At 32.2% G+C, this 18091-nt stretch overlaps 3 protein-coding genes across 5 annotated transcripts in view; all 3 read left to right on the forward strand.

Annotated features, from left to right (window-relative positions):
- Positions 1 to 257: 257 nt before the first annotated feature.
- Positions 258 to 1247, forward strand: LOC111716549 (uncharacterized). Its single transcript, XM_023492038.1, has one exon. It carries the CDS (start codon positions 258 to 260, stop codon positions 1245 to 1247), a length of 990 nt encoding a protein of 329 aa, XP_023347806.1.
- Positions 1248 to 4212: 2965 nt separating this feature from the next.
- On the forward strand, positions 4213 to 10345 carry LOC111716550 (uncharacterized). The gene is made up of 5 exons (XM_023492039.1): positions 4213 to 4445; positions 5449 to 5622; positions 9288 to 9326; positions 9901 to 9951; positions 10230 to 10345. The coding sequence occupies exons 1-5, from the start codon at positions 4250 to 4252 to the stop codon at positions 10343 to 10345; spliced, it is 576 nt and encodes a 191-aa protein (XP_023347807.1). The 5' UTR covers positions 4213 to 4249.
- A 3899-nt stretch (positions 10346 to 14244) lies between these two features.
- LOC111716548 (uncharacterized) overlaps positions 14245 to 18091 on the forward strand; it is a 34665-nt gene continuing 30818 nt past the window's right edge. The window contains exons 1-2 of one of the 3 annotated variants that reach the window (XM_023492037.1): positions 14245 to 14377; positions 15330 to 15461. In XM_023492037.1, coding sequence (XP_023347805.1) covers positions 14298 to 14377; positions 15330 to 15461 — 212 coding nt within the window. In that variant the 5' untranslated portion in view covers positions 14245 to 14297. The remainder of the gene's footprint in view (positions 14378 to 15329; positions 15462 to 18091) is intronic. The other 2 variants (XM_023492035.1, XM_023492036.1) reach the window with 2 other exon arrangements.

Below are 18091 nucleotides of genomic sequence, written 5' to 3' on the forward strand. Positions count from 1 at the left end.
TTTGCAGATTTATTTTTTTTTCATTCGTGGATTAAACTAATCTTTTAAAGATGATATTTCTTTTGGTGGGTAATTTTTGCAAATTCTAACTGTCCATAAATCATCCTTGCATAGAGTCTTATTAAATACTCATGTAAGGACCGACACAAAATATGCCTAATTAAGCCGTTTTGGCATTTATTCGATACAAGCAAACAGATATAACCAAGCCAAAAGATCAAAAATGTCTGATGAAGTTTTCTTTTACAGGATTAAAGATGTTACGATATATTGGCCCAACAGTACAAAGTGAAAACGAATTGAATACGCTGGTGGAACTCCATCCAGAGATTGAGGAAATACAGATCGGAAAGGGAGGATATGGTATTAGAAACAGTATATCCAATACATGCTTGAGTAGTCTACTCCGACTGCCTGAGCTGACCCAACTGGAGCTCTGGTATCCTGTTCTATCAGGAGATGGTGGTCTAAACATGTTGAGTGCTCCTAACCTACCTCTGAAATATATCGTCCTCAAGCACTGCAGGATAACCGATGAGTGTCTTAGTCTGCTCCTGGAGAAATGTGTTCATCTTGAGCACCTTGATATTCAAGGAACAAACGTTTCTGGAGAGAACTTAACTTTCTCTCAAGGAGTTCCACCAATTAAATATCTGAACCTTTCATGCTGTTTAAACCTCAGTGATTGTGGGCTTATAAACCTGGTGAAAATGCTGGGGTCTACGCTAGAACTCTTGAATATAGGACAAACTAAACTATCATTACAAAACCTAGACCTCGTCAAGAAACCATTGAAAATAAAAAGGTTACAATGTTGGCATTGTAACAATCTAAGAGATGAAGGTTTGAAACAGATAATTAAAAAACTAGGAAGCTCACTGCAGCAGCTAGATCTCAAACTGACTCTAATATCTGGAGAGTCGTTGAGAAGCCTAAAGGTTTCCATGCCATTGCTCCGTGACCTTAACTGCTTTGGATCCAGCTTATCTGACCCTGGTTTCCTCAACCTAATACGGTTAAGCGGACCCACATTGAAATCTCTGAATATAGGATACACTATGGTATCGGGAGAGTTACCTCTAGCCAATACTCTACCCTTGCTAGAGGTTCTAGACTGTAATGGATGTTGTAGACTCTCTCCTGAAGGTCTTGCTGAACTAGTGAATGCTTGTGGAGACAATTTGAAATCTGTAAATGTTGAATACTCCAAATTATTGAGGAGTAAGGAGCTTCAATATGCTGGCTAGAATCAGGAACTTCAATATGCAGGCTAGAAACCAGGAACTTCAACATGCAGGCTAGAAATCAGGAACTTCAATATGCTGGCTAGAATCAGGAACTTCAATATGCAAGCTAGAAATCAGGAACTTCAATATGCTGGCTAAAAAACAGGAACTTCAATATGCTGGCTAGAAATCAGGAACTTCAATATGCTGGCTAGAAATCAGGAACTTCAATATGCTGGCTAGAAATCAGGATCTTCAATATGATGGCTAGAAATCAGGAACTTGAATATGATGGCTAGAATTCAGTAACTTCAATATGCTGGCTAGAAATCAGGAAAACCAATATGCTGGCTATAAATCAGGAACTTCAATATGCTGGCTAGAAATCAGGAACTTCAATATACTGGCTAGAAATCAGGAACTTCAATATGCTGGCTAGAAATCAAGAACTTCAATATGCAGGCTAGAAATCAAGAACTTCAATATGCTGGCTAGAAATCAGGAACTTCAATATGCAGGCTAGAAATCAGGTACTTCAATATGCTGGCGAGAATTCAGGAACTTCAATATGCAGGCTAGAAATCAGGAACTTCAATATGCTGGCTAGAAATCAGGAGCTTCAATATGCAGGCTTGAAATCAGGAACTTCAATATGCTGGCTAGAAATCAGGAACTTCAATATGCTGACTAGAAATCAGGAACTTCAATATGCTGGCTAGAAATCAGGAACTTCAATATACTGGCTAGAAATCAGGAACTTCAATATGCTAGCTAGAAATCAGGAATTTATTTATGCAGGCTAGAAATCAGGAACTTCAATATGCTGGCTAGAAATCAGGAACTTCGATATACTGGCTAGAAATCAGGAACTTCAATATGCAGGCTAGAAATCAGGAACTTTAATATACTGACTAGAAATCAGGAACTTCAATATGCAGGCTAGAAATCAGGAAATTCAAGATGCTGGTTAGAAATCAGGAAATTCAAGATGCTGGCTAGAAATCAGGAACTTCAGTATGCTGGGTAGAAATCAGGAACTTCAATATGCTGGCTAGAAATCAGGAACTTCAATATGCAGGCTAGGACAGGAACAGGTCTGAATTTTAAACAAGATTTTGCACAGAATTAAAGTGACTTTTCCTTTGGCAGCCACTATGAGCCTTCCTTAATTTTCAATACAAAGTATTTCTGACGCAGAACATGCTGGAGTGAATACTGAATATAGCTTGTTCTGTTGTAATATTTGATCAGAGCAAAACATTTTATTGAACGTTTTTAAATTTAGATATTTTCATAAAAAAATAGTTCAGTAATAAACTATTACAAGTATTTTTATGTATTTTTAACGCAAAGTTTTTAACTTTAACCAGACATTAACTTTTTTTTAGGCCCTGCATAGAATTCTAGCCATTTATAAAAAAATAGTTCAGTAATAAACTATTACAAGTATTTTTATGTATTTTTAACGCAAAGTTTTTAACTTTAACCAGACATTAACTTTTATAAGGCCCTGCATTGAATTCTAGCCAATCGGTTCAGCCGTTTTGACATCTATTGGAAACAAACAATTTTGAAGTAAACATATATTTTCATAACTTTAAACTTATACAAATTTATTATTGATAATATTATTATATTAATGGTTAGTGGCTTATGACTTAGAATGATTGTCTTAATTTAATAGAGCTGTTTCTTCATTATGCAATTCTAATTAAAAATTTTATTGCACGCTTTTAATTCTTTTTTCTTTCTTATCGTTTTCAATTGTGGATTTCTACATCGAGTATTTTGGTCAAATTCCTTAACTTCACTTGTCGCAGGGGTCAATATAATTCCTTTTTCAATCCCATTTGGGATTGAAAAATTTGAAAGAAATGGGGCAAATTTTTTTAAATGATAATTTAATGACTTAGAATGATTGTCTTAATTTAATGAAAGCTGTTTCTTCATTATGCAATTCTGATTTAAAATTAAAACTGTAAGTTTTTATTGCACGCTTTTTATTCTTTAGTCTTTGTTATCGTTTTCAATTATGGATTTCTACATCGAATATTTTAGTCAAATTTCTTAACTTTACTAGTGCAGTAAACCCTCCCTGGGGCTGTATGTTATATGGAGAGGCCCAGCAACAAAATTTGGCCCGATCAGTTCAGCAGTTTTTATATTTGGATTTGATTTGAACAGATAAGCCAATATAGGAACTGAATAATTGTCACAAACTCTTATTTTCGAGATTTTTCTAAAAAGAGAATTAAGCATTAACTGTCTTTACCAGGATCCCAAAAATTCAGGAAAATATACGGGTTTTCTCAAGTACAGGGTGTCCCACGAAACATGACAGTTAGTAAATAGTTTTGAATGTCGTCTTCCATACACTGTATTAGATATTAAAGGCTGTCTGCAGTTTATTTCGTTTAAAAAATCTTTTGCTCAAATATATTTTACTTTGAAGTTAATTTTACTATAATATGACTCCTATATAATATTTTTATGGAAGAAGACATTCTAAACTATTTTCCAACTGTCATTTTTCGTGGGACACCCTGTAGCTCAGTATAATTTGGCCTGAATTCAAAACTTTTGATGATGACGTGTGACAACTGAAAAAAAAGTTTTTGATCCCTTCATTTATCCCAGGATACGATCATGGCGATCATATCCTGGGATAAATGAAGGGATATCTGGGAAGAATTTAATAAATTCGTATACGACATTGAGAATCAAGTTTTAACTTTAAAAAGTTCAATAACCATGAAAAACAGCAATTGTGCAGTGTAAACAGACCCATTTCACAAAAAAGTAGATTTATAAGTGTCTGGTAAACCTATTTGCCTTGTGACACTATCAAATACAAAGTATTGCTATAATGTCGTCTTCCTATTCCATTTTTTTCTGTTTATCAGTGTATATTTGAAAAGATAAAACAATATTTGCGCGTGCGCACATGAACCTTATCATACTAAAGATAAGAATGTATCTACAGAAATACTAACAAAATATATGTTCAGTTTAAACAAGGCGACATGCTGATTCATTTTTGTGGAATCAATAAAACTGTGAGTTCTAAACTTAGTTTAAAATGTGTAGTTTTGATTCTCATTGGTTTAGTTCTCCTCGTATTCGCATTTTCCCAGTGGACAGATGAAGAGTTTATAGAAGATGCGATAGATGCACCCGTTATAACTATTTCACCAGAAAATAGTATTTTTTCATTAATAAGTAGGTATCAAGTACTTAAACTAACTTTATACGTAATTTTAAGTAACTCTTAATTTATAAAGAGGGAAGTCCAATTCACAACACAACAGTTTTCTTTATTTATAGAGAGACAAGTCCAATTCACAACACAACAGTTTTCTTAATTTATAGAGAGACAAGTCCAATTCACAACACAACGGTTTTCTTTATTTATAGAGAGGGAAGTCCAATTCACAACACAACGGTTTTCATTATTTATAGAGAGGCAAGTCCAATTCACAACACAACGGTTTTCATTATTTATAGAGAGGCAAGTCCAATTCACAACACAACAGTTTTTTTTTTTATAGAGAGGCAAGTCCAATTCACAACACAACAGTTTTCTTTATTTATAGAGAGACAAGTCCAATTCACAACACAACGGTGTTCTTTATTTATAGAGAGGCAAGTCCTATTCACAAAACAACAGTTTTCATAATTTATAGAGAGGCAAGTCCAATTCACAAAACAACAGTATAGGCTTACGGCAATAAATGAATGATGGTGATCGCTACTAATCTTACTTCTATCTCGTGCGTCCATAAGAAGAAAATGGTTAAACACGACTCATACAGAAGAACGTAGCGTCCACACAAATTCAGAAAGTTCTAACATTCTACTTGGATCGTAAAAAAATCAATTTAATTCCAAACAAATCATTCAGATATTACAACATATAATCATCGATAGTTTTCGACGCATTCATATAAAGTTGATATTTCATAGTATTTGTATTTGTTTTTTATACAATGGACTTAAAACGCCGATTAGTTGGCCGCCAGGTGTCTCTGCTCTCGATGCTCTGAATGATTCCACGTTGCAGAGACACCTAGCCGGAAAAAATAGCCGTAATCCTACACCACCTTTCATTTTTCTCGAACGCTCCTTTTAATAATGATATTAAAAACACATTTCTACTTTATCTAAAAAAAACGAATTTCGTTTTTTCCCCCCAAACTAAATTTCTAATTTCTTGATTTTGCAGAACCTGAACGCGGATCTATTATAAGAGAGGCTAGAAAAGGTGAACTTGGTTCGAACGAGGAGAAACCAGCAAGAAATCGCAAAAAGTCAAATCGGATAAAAAAATCCCAAGATGCTGTAGAGCAGTCTGGTGGCCCTAGCGAGCATAATGAAGCAAAACCAAATGCAACTCAAGGGAAACCTTCTGAAATATAATTATCAAAAGAGAGAAAAAATATATTTTTTTAGAAGTAAAAATCTTAATATAATATACTAACTGCCTTTTGTTAATATATGGGAACATGTGTTTTTGGTCGAAATGTTAATTTATTAGTAAAAAAAACATGTCATCCTGAATAATGACACATATAGCCATACATAAATCTATTCTTTTGAAGTTTGGAACTGATATTAACGAAACTATATTATACAGTAAAAACCAGAAAACTTTGGAATAAGTAACCGACTTTTAGACTCAAGTTATGACTTTAAATCGGCGCTAAGCTACATTTTACCTTGTTCAGTTTTGCTTAAGTAACATTTTGCCTTGGTAACTTTTTACCTACTTCAAGTTTGCCTGGTAACAGTTTGCCTGGAGTAACAATTTGCCGAGGTAACACAAGAGCATGTTTTTTGCCCATTACTTTTTTTCAAACAAATTATGTCAAAAATATTTAATTTTTAAAGCTGAACCAGCTAAATTTAAATGAATTAAATGTTATAGGACAATTAGATTGTACCTTGGTTAGCACTTTTAACAATCCAAATACCAGGACTCTAACCCTATAAATTTTATAAAGTTATAAATTTTAAAATTACAGTTTACATCATGGAGCAAGGGTTTGGCATGATATGTAATGGAAGGAAACTGAAGGATTTTCAAAAAGTTGCAGAGTTTTGATGACAAATTCGCGGATTTTTGAAAATTTACTTGTATAAAATTTATTGACTAGGCAAAAAATTCTCTCTTATAAAACGAATATGTTACCTAGGCAAGCCGTTATCTAGGCAAATTGTTACCTTGGCAAACTGTTAGCAGGCAATATGTGACTAGGCAAAACTGTGACTTGGAAAAATCTAACTAGGCAAAATGTAGTTGAGTGCTTTAAATTATTATTGGGACAAAATTATGACATTATATTGAGATGAGATTTTTACAATTTTTCACAATTCCTCACGGACGTTAATTACTTCTTTTCTTTTTAAACGTCATGCACACATTAATGCATAGATATGAATTTTGCCATTTTTAAAACTAAATAAATAGCATGTACATGTCGAGGGCTGCATAAAAGGATAATCTAGTTGGTCAATCAAAGTCCAGAGCATTGTGACACTTTAAAGTCAACCCAGTCTTGAAAGTGAATGTATCTTTTCATGGCAATCTTAAGCATCAGGCATATTCATAAATGTTCATGTACTAATCCTGTATTCGGGTTGTAACGAAACATTGATTAATGCAACCTTTTTTTTCTTCAAAATTGATATAGCAATTTTTAAATGTTTTTGTATTTATTCATGGAGTTATAAAGAATTTAGGAGTTTTGAAATTTTGAAATTTTCCAGTTTTGAAATTTCGAAGTTTTCCGGTTTTAAAGTTTTTAAATGTTGAAGTTTTCAAGTGTTTAAGTGTTGAAGTGTTGAAGTGTTGAAGTGTTGAAGTGTTGAAGTGTTGAAGTGTTGAAGTGTTGAAGTGAGATTTAAGCCGGCGCTCAATTGAAACCGTTTTTTTTCGGATTTGAGACGCAGCTCAAATTCATTAAATTTGGACTCGGATAAAATTGCCTTTCTCATGCTTTTGCATAAAAATTCAAACTAGAGAAGCAACGAATCACAAACTTGTATAAGCAATGCTCCATCAATTTGAACTTCTACTTTATGATTAGTTTACAGTGCAGAGATGAGATTTTAAAACCTTATACCTGAGTAAAACCCTGTCTTTGCCTCTGCTTAGACCCGGGTTTTGGATGCCCTTGAGTTTAGTAAAAACCAACCATCTTGGGTTTTTTTTCTATTTAAGGTTTGAGTCTTCATGGCAGCTGATGATCACGAATTTCATAAAAGTGAGAATGCTTGCTAAACAGCCTCTCATTGGTCGAATCAGAACCAATCCTGACTTGGGTTCTATCTAATCACGAGTTTGGGTTTAACTCGGGTTTAAGCTTTTATAATCTCATCTCAGTTTTATTAAGGGTGCCTTTTTAAACCGCACAATCTATACAGATTGAGGATTAAGTGAAACCCTTCTCCAATCCCTTTAATAAGAAAAAATAACCCAGCAAGAAAAAATACAAAGAACGGAGAACAAAAGGTGCACCGTTAATCATGTCGTGGAGTTTGGAGGTCCGTTACAACTCCTCTTTTTGGGCTCTGTTACAACTCCTCTTTTGGAGCTCCGTTACAACACCCCACCCCCCATGATGTTGCTCCTTTCCCCCCTCCTCTTGCTGCTACACACTACACCCCCCTTAGTCTTAGAGAATTTATAAAAAGATAAAAACTTTAATTATGAGGTTAATGTATACAAATTAATACACTCTAATCTCAGCATTATTAAGGCAGAGAAGCGATAACATTTATCCTGGCAAATAAGCAGTAACTAGTAACTAATAAGTAATTAAGACAAATATTGTCAATTTGATAAAAAAATAAAGTATTGCTTTAGTTTAAAAAAGGGTAAATATAAGTTTATTGCATTCAAATATACATATACTAAAGACATATTTAAGGTAGTTAAACTGTTACCCTAAAACCGGCCCATTTAATTCAACCAATTAGATGAAAAGAAAGTGTAGGGCGGGGGGTGGGAGGCAGAACATACATATGTTTTAGTTAATAGATAGATAGAATGATTGATAATCTAGATAGATAGATATATTATACAAAAACAAATCTATCTATCTATCTTTTAACTATCAATTAATCAATGTTGCATTTATACATACAATACATAATTCTAAACATGATCTATACAATATTCTTAACATATCTACTAGTGAAAGGCCAATTTATACATGGTTACAATTATAAACAACAGATATCATAGAATTTAATCAGGGATATTTTCACATGTGGAATAATGACAGCTGTTGACTGTTATGAGGGTTAAAGTTGAAGATTGATGATTAAAGCTAATCAGCCAAATCATGGAAAGTTCTTTAAGATTATTATATATATAAAGAACATCCCATGACTTAAAAAATTTCGCAATTGTTACAGGTCAGGCTGATCTCATCATGTAGAAACTTTCTGACACAAATCGTGTAGCATGCTTGCACCTTGAAGAATTGATTCAAACTGACTAAGATTTGACAAATGAGCACGCTTTTCTGCGGGCCCTCATTTTTTATCATCATTTATATATAACTCATGTACAAAAATACATGTTGTCTTATCATTTGACTTTCTGAAACTGGCAGTTGAAACCCCGCTGTTCCTGTCCCACAACCATGTCACATGATTAGCTCTCCTTAAAAGAAATTCCGAAGGAGCTCCTTTTTTGGAGAACTCTCCTCAAACAGATGGAATGGGGAGGATTCTCCACAAGAGGAGGAAATGAGGAGAACCATCCGTTTTTGGTGGAAGAAATGAGTACTCCACTTGCGAAGTAACTGCGGAGCTCTCCTCAAAAGGAATTCCTCTGGAATTCCGTTTTTGGTTGACTCCACAAGAGGAAGATATGAGGAGGATTCTCCATTTTCGGAGGATAAAAGGAGTCCTCCAGTTGAGAAGGACAAGGGGAATGCGGAGTAGGTTTTCTTGCTGGGTTAAGCTTTTTCTTTTAAAAATTCTAATAAACGTTTTGCCTGAAGTTTTATTTTTAGGATTTTCTTTCAAAGTTATTAACAGAAGGACTGCCAGAAGAACACTGCGTGGCTAAGTGTATGCAGTATTTACTAGGTGATTTTAACCTCTAATTTAATATGTTAATTTCTAGTAATACAGGGTGTAAGAAGTAAAACCTTATCTGTGCAAAAACACACATTTTTTCTCTAACATTCGAAAATGTTGATTAAATATATAAATTAAATAAAGTTTATAAATTGATTTTAATAAGTGTTATCTTACTAAAGTAAACTTAAAACTATGCTTTTAAATTGGTTATGACGTCTCTCTTTTCCACAGTTTTAATTTAGTTTAGGATTTATTACACCCTTTCCTTTTTAGCTTTTAAAATTGATTTTAATAAGTGTTATCTCACTAAAGTAAACTTAAAACTATGCTTTTAAATAGGCTAATGACGTCTCTCTTTTCCACAGTTTTAATTTAGTTTAGGATTTATTACACCCTTTCCTTTTTAGCTTTTTTTCTGCTTTTTCATCATTAAAAATCTTAAATGAAAAATAATGAAGATGGGATTATTTCAATCAACTCTAATGTTAAGCTAAGTCAAATATGTTTATGTATGAATTTTAAGATTTTAAAATTTTTTAAATGTATTTTTTAATTTTGAAGATATTTTTGTAAATTCTAGATTCATCTGCGTCTTCCAAAACTTTATGTGGTTTAAATGCAGAATCCCGAGGTAACTTGTTAAAGACTCTTGGAAAAGAATGCAAAAGCTAGGTTTGAAGTAAGATATATCAAACTATGATTTCTCATAGATCAAATAATGTAAGTTTGAAATATCAAAGGTTATAAAGATAAAGGGATTAGAAAAATTGAGTTAATGACAAAGACTCAATTCCTGGAAATGGTTAATATATTTTACTCCCCTTTTAAGAAAATAGCAAATCTTATATAAATCCGATTGCTTTTAATACTTCAAACTTTGAGAATGTTACTTATGCAAAACAAATTTAGGAGAAAACCAGAAAATAATCTCCTTCTCTTTTTACGGGGAGTTAAAATCTGCTTACTATAATGGTATTAAGGAAAACCTCAACTCTATAACCTCCCACTTGGCTACGCTTTCATAATTTGGTATTTTAAAGAAGTTGTAAACCAGTTGCAAGTTGGCCACAGAATGGTTTGGTTCTCTCTACAGTGCTCCACTCTGTATATTGGGAGAGCCCTTTGTAGAATTAACATGACTCACCCTATTAGCAAACAGAGGAACTAAGTATATGCCAGAGTTTGGGTTTCTCATAGCTTCTTTCCCCTCGCTCTTACCAGAAACAAGAAAAATGGAATGTAAAATGTAAAATCCTGATAGCTGTGAGTATGCACAATGATACTAGTTTTTATCCGGCCAGCTATTTAGAATGGACTGCTTTCAACATTGGCCACATTCTGAGGTGCAAAACTAGGACTCCCCATTTAGAATTTGCAGTGCAATTTCAGATTCTTCATACACTGGGAATCCGTATAAAACAAAGGAGAGATAGGATATTCACAAACATCCCTTGATACCAATCCTCCCAAACACTCCTTAGTTCTTTTCCTTTTATTGTTCCACCAGAACCACTAGGAGTGGCCCCAAAATGGAGAAAATGAACAGAAAACAAGAAGAAAACAATAAGAGAAAAAAGTGGATAGGGATGCCTCCCTTCCCTTTCATCCTCGTTAGAGAAAGTTACATGTGGATACCAAGAATAGTTATCAGCAATGCACCTTGTAACAATACACCAAATAACTGTAAACACTATAAAGAGTTTAGAAAAAAAGAAACCTGGGCCTCTTGGTTGGAGGTTAGTTCTGAAACTCACAAGCTTGGCAAGCACAAGGGTAGGGCTGGGCAAAGTTCTGTCAATTGAACTAAAAAACGAAAGTGTCCGTTAAGGAATGCCAAAATCCGTTAAATTTCAAAATGTTAATGGAACAGATTGGCTGTTTTTGAAAAAAAAATTAAACTGCTAAAAACAAAAAAGGAAAGGATTTTTTTTCAACGGTGAATTTTGTTATTTTTTTTTCAATCTTAAATTGCCTTTAATTTAAAAATAGTTTAACATGTTTTGAAGGTTTTAAATGTCCTCTTCTGTATTCAAAATCTGGATTCTCCTCAGAATAAGATAAATATAGTTGATTTAGATATCAGTCCTCAGAGAAGGATAAATATAGTTAAACTGCTAGTGCCGTTAATACTTCAAATACCGTTAACAGCTGCACCGTTAACAATTTCATGAAATGTCAACAAATATAGTTAAACTGCTATTACTGTTGATACTGTAGTAGACCGTTAAAGGCTCCACTGTTAACGATTTCTTAACGGTAAAGGATTTCTTAACTGTTAACAGCTGCGCCGTTAATGATTTATTTAACCCTGTATCTCATTGTTTTGAAAACAAAAAAACAATAGTTTTTGGATTTGAAACAACCGCTTTCTGGTTTTAAAAGAAATTGAAAACTCTGCATAGCACTCGTTTAAAAATTTGAGGCTCTCATCATCTCATTAGAAAAAAATACTAAAACCGTTCATTTTGTCCAGGATGGATTTATGCTCTGTGTTGAATATTCCCCCCTATGGGAATATATCTGGTAAGTTCGGAATGGTTTGGAGGTTTCTACCGATGGCGGACCCATTCGTGGACTTTATGGTTTCAAGAGATTTGGACTCTAGGTATAATATATCATTCATATATTAATACATTTTTTATATTTAAACACAATATGTAAAGGGTGTACATTAAAAAAGGTTCAAACATAGCATTTCTTCTGTAATTTCATGAAATCTACCAAAATTGATCTTAAAATTAACAAAATCATCAACAGGCACATAAGGAAGAAGTTTGCGTTGATCATAGATGGGTTTTATATAGAAACTAGGATTACAGGGTGCTTCGCGCCCATCTTCTATTCCAATTGTGGACATTTTCCTTTTGTACACATTGCAAAACAAAAACTAAAAAAATTACGCGGTTTTTAAAAAAAAATATTTTGGATTTTCAAAATTTTCACAATCTAATTTTGTTGGAGGTTAATTTTTGAAATGTTGATCATCCATAAACCTTCCCTGGGGTCATGTGAGATCCCACACAAAATTTTGGCCTGATGGGTTCAGGTGGTTTTGGCGTTTATTGGATAAAAACTGTCCAGCTAGCTGGCAGCTGCAATTTGCAACAGATGACCCAAAATAACCAATAAATCATTTTCAAATCCGATTGTTTTTGCATGAATTAGTTTTATTATAACCCTTGTTAGGTAAATTTGAAATCACAAACTTGTATTGCTAATTTTGAGAGCTCTAGAATGTAAGTGGGAACCTTTTTATGTACACCCTTTAAGATCATAAAACTGAGTTTCATTGTGTTTAAAATTACTTGGATAATAATTGCAAATACGTTATTAAAATTAGTTAAATTAAAACATAAATGATCTCTTTCTTTCGTTCGAAAAAATCAAAGATTTAAAAATCATGATTCCACATTTACGTAGGTTTATTACTATATCCTAGATCATCAGATAATCAATACTTTTAAAAGCTATTCGAAATCTTGTTAAATAAGAAAAATATCAAATAAATTTCTTTTTAAATGTGATCGAGTTACAACTTGATGTATGGATCATTGGTTTATGATATTCACTTCAAGATAAAAGAAATCATTTTTGATTTTTGAACATTTATTAGTGACATTATTGCCAAAGTTTAGTGTAAAACAAAAAATAAACGAATTATTTTAATATTTGCTGTTCAATACATTTTTTGTTAATGTAATTGCCTATATGTAACGATGTTCATATAACTTCTAAACTTTTAAAAGGCACCCCACAAATACTGTGAACTTGTAAAGTTTTAATGTTTTAAAACTGAATTCTGTAGAATTTAGCTTTATTCGAACTATCCAAATTTTTATCCAAGAATAACATATGGAAAAAACAAACCAAGAAAATGGTTCGCTGTTAGCATGTTAGCATTTTCTCCCAATGTCAAAATTTGGCTTTAAATCAAAAGGAAAGCAAATGTTTAAACTAAACAATTTTCAAGTTTGCGAAACTTTTTAAATGCTAAATATTTTTTTAAAATGAAGCTTTTGTTCATCACTATATACTGTATGTAGTAAAAATTGTAAATCTTAGGTTTTCAGAGCGAGAGAAAGCTGCTGTGGATGATTGGATTAGTTCAGGAACATTTTCAAAATAAAAAAATAAAAAAATTGACGCAATTTTAAGTCACTTGTCTGGTCAGATTATCAGCAGTACCCTGTAAACATCTATGTTAAATTCTCAAAACTTTATTTATTGTCGCTGCGGCATAAATCCGTATGTAAATTTGTATGAAAATAACCACAAATAGAAGTAATTAATTTTTCGGAAGGAAGAGAAGCATTAATGACACATTAATCCCGGATCTGGCAAAAGTTGAAAAGGGGCACCACTGTGCAGATCAAACACCCCGCTCTTTTGAAATCTTTACCTCTGCAGTCTACAATCAACTAAGTTTTTTTTTTAACTTTTACCAATTTCATTCTACAATAATATCAGCCCCCCTGCATCNATGGCAGTGCAGTATCACTATCATGTCTACTGTCTGTATCATATGATCAGATTGCTGCATTGATATTTGTTCTGGTCACATGATACGGACTTATAAATAATATTATTAATTATATCTTTTATAAATGAAAAATTACTAAATTCTAACAATAAAAGAAGCAAACCTAAGTTTCTTAGGCTCCTCTGGAATATCCTCGTTTTTAAAATGGTTGAGTATTTTCTGAATATGATCCCTTTAAGCTTACTATTTTTATAAAAAAAATTTATATTAATCAATTATTGTATGAATTTGACACAGTTTTAAATCAATTTCTCAAAACAGCAATATTAAATAAAACTCTCATGCAGGTCTGGATCAACTTCTAAAATGCTTATGTTTTATGCAAATACCCCCTTTCATTTTTCCTTTACAGTCCCTGTAAAGTGACATTTTTTAGTCAACAAATTTATTTTACCTAAAATTGATTGCCCTTACAGGAATATTATCCTGGTTGGATCATGAGACTATACCTGGATCCAACTAATCTTAATCTTAATGCCTCACATGATCTTTGTGCTCTGTCTTGTAAAAGCAACAGGTAATATCCTCAAATAAAGAAATTCAAGAAATATTACAAATGCAATATTTTAATTTCCAAAAAGACAAACTCCAAAAGTGCAAATTACACAAGATATGCAAATTACACAAGATAATCATGGTTCAAAGCTGACAACTTTAGAATAGTGGATATTGAGATCAATGCTTGATCCTGTCTTTTTGCTAATCTGAAAACTAATTTAGTCTACAGACTAATATCTAAAGATACACTTTTAACTTTTGGAAAACTAGTTTTAAATTTTCCCACATTTGTGGTGTCATATCAAATGTACTAATGATCAGCTGAACAAATGTAAGTTTTAGATTATGTCCAAAAGGACTATAGTCATTAAATGTAATAAAATAAACAGCTGACTTTAATTCAATCCGATATTAGTCCAATCAATAAAACATCTGTTTTTGTATACAAACATATCCTTATTACATGTAGATGGAAGTGGGATATCCAACTTGAGTGGATTAAAAATAAAATTGGAAGTTTCCACAGTAGACATTCAGATTAAGAGATCAGGATTGAGGATACCCAATTCTAAAGTTTTCAGCTCAGGATGAAATCAGTTTAGGCAGTTTCGATAAAAATGCAGATAAAGGCCAGCAAACAGAAAAAAATTGATTCAAGTTTTGGATTAAGGGTGTGCCCCAAATAATATTGCTTTTGACATTCCATTTTGCTTAAATTTGTTTTTGTGTAAATGATCTGATCTTAGATGGGAACTCTTGTGTTGTAGACATTGAGATTAATGCTTGAACTCAATCTTTTGATAATCTTCAAATTTATTTAATATCTATTTGATATCTGATATGGTAATAGTACCCAGTCATGGGTTGAAGGAAGCTTTGATCATGGGTTGAAAAAGCTTTGATTATTCAATTGGGATTATGAGTATCCAACACAATAGTTCTTAAATATGCTGGTTTCCATTTATGTGCAGGATGGATTTATGTTCTGTACTGAGTGTTCCTCCCTATGGGAATATATCCAGCAAGTTTGGAATGATCTGGCGGTTTTTACCCTTGGCAGATCCATTTGTGGATTTTATGGTTTCAAGAGATTTGGACTCTAGGTACACATCATTAGGGTCTCCAATCGAAATTTTGTAGCACACAATTGTGCACAACTGTTTTCATATTGCAGAGAACATTGGGAAATTGTGCAGCTTTACAAAGAAATAACAGGGCATGCAATTGCGTTGAAGGAAAATGCTCTTTCATTGGACACCCAACACAACAAAAGATCCTAAAAGTTACATGTCTAGTACAAATACTACTAAAGAATTATGCAATTTTGAAAAGCATCTTTAGGCTGGATATTATGATGAAATAAAATAATTTATTAATCAAAGGACAATGTTTTTTAATGGAATAATGATTAACTTCAGCGAATTCAATTTGATATTCATTGCACAAAACTATTACATTTAGGGATTAAGCACTTAAACCCTTTTTCACCTAACGTCCATAATTGGCTTTATGCTAATATACCGGTGTTTCCTCAATATTTGGTGCCAGTAATGCAAGAATTAATAATCATTTGACAAATCATATTTCTTTCTAAATTCAGTACTTTATGAGGTTTTTGCATTAAACAATAACACATATTCATAACTTTATTTCAATTAATTATAAATCCAACAATGCAGGGGAAATTAGTTCCAAAACTAACACTTGGCCCACACTGTAAATATTAAAACGTAATAAAAAATAAGAATTTTTGGAAAAGCGAATCACAGAGGTTTTTTTTAATAAATTATCTCTAAATTATGAATATTTTGAAAATGGCAAAAATAAAAAAAACCATATTTTTATTATTTTTATAAGAAAAACTGAATGCAGAACAATATTTTTAAAACTGTTAATAATGCAAGTCATTATTATTAAAAAAAGTGGTCAAATGCAGAAACTTATATTCAGAATTTCTGGAATAATTATTCCGTTTTTTTTGATAATTTGCAAAAACTTTCAATTAGTTAAACACATATCAAGTTAATTAAATATAAACACAAACAGAAAAAAACAAATTGGTAATTAAAAAAGATTTATTGAATAAGTACGTAAACAGTACAAAATAGCATTTAGACTTTCTAAAAAACTTAATAAAAGGAAAAAATATTTTTAGTTTTCAAATAAACATAATTTTTGAATATTATATTAAAAAAATTAAATTAAGAAACAAATTTTAAAAAATGTTGCTGATGTTTATTTACAATGCATTTCTAACACTGAGTGTTAGAAATGGGCCAAATCTGAAAAGTTATCTTTTTCTAGAGTATATATTTTTAAATCCAATAAGAGTAGAACAAAATTACACCATATATTTCTCAAAAATGGCTAAAACTATATATTCAAACAATAAATGTCAATTTTAAACTATTAATAAGGTGTGAGAATTAGTTTTTGATAATTCTTGATTTCATTTTCAAACATATCCCTATTTTGTAACAATTACCGAATTTAAGCTCATGTCAAGTTTTCAGAACATATTCTAGTTTTGAGATACCTGGCACGATATGAGACCATTGATCTTATTTATTAATTTAATTAGTGCTAATATTAACATACAAATGTTAATGCGAATTGATATTAACATAGAAATTATCATTTAGGTATATTTAATATATTGACAACCATAAACTTTAATGAATTGTTTAAAGTCAATGTTAATGTTAATGTTAATATTAACATTATATCCTGACAACCATAAACTTTAATAAATTGTTTAAAGTCAATGTTAATGTTAATGTTTATATTAACATTATATACTGACAACCATAAACTTTAATGAATTGTTTAAAGTCAATTTTATTGTTAATGTTAATGTTAACATTATATACTGAAAACCACAACTTTAAAAAATTGTTTAAACTCAATGTTAATGTTAACTTTCTATACTGACAACTATAAACTTTAATGAATTGATTAAAGTCAATGTTAATGTTAATGTTAATGTTAACTTAATATACTGACATCCTTATACTTAAATGAATGATTTAAGCTCAATGATAATTTTTATGTTGTAGTATTTAAAGCATGGATTACTTATACCATCAGACTCATCAAAATCATCCAGGGATTCCCTTCCGTGATATCTGGAACTACATCTATGGGGCTGTACTGGACCGTTGGGTCTACTTACAGATTGTAACAGTTCCAGCCAGTCCAACCCTTTACAAAGATGTGCCAGATGAAACCCTAGATACCTGAGCTGGTCCTATTGACAGGGACACTGGAGCTATAGAGCAACTCACATATCCAGGGCAACCAAGTCCAACCACAGTTCAGATAATTTAACTACAGGTCTGAGCTAACTCTCCAGATGTTTCTAGGGACAGAAACATTGGAGACACAGGGGGACCAGAATATACGGATATAATAGAACTAGACTGTCTAGCTAATATATCAGGAGCTGCTCCATGCTCTACTTTACAGAGGATTCTATACAAGAGCCTGATTTTGTTCTGGGATTGAGCAGCTAGAATACCAGTATAGATCAATGACTCCAAGAGAAGAGGACATCTCGAGGATCTATGAGGACAAGATCAATCATCCTCCAGATATGAATGAGATAATCCAGGATACTATATGCAACATCATCCTGGGATTGGAGAGGTTGCTCTTTGTAGACAGCTCTTCACATATCTGGAGCAGCTAGATGATCCAGTCAGGAATAGAAGATCCACTCAATCTCATCCAGAAA

This window comes from Eurytemora carolleeae, unplaced genomic scaffold, assembly GCF_000591075.1.
Source record: "Eurytemora carolleeae unplaced genomic scaffold, Eaff_2.0 scaffold1128, whole genome shotgun sequence".
Lineage (NCBI taxonomy): Eukaryota > Metazoa > Arthropoda > Copepoda > Calanoida > Temoridae > Eurytemora > Eurytemora carolleeae.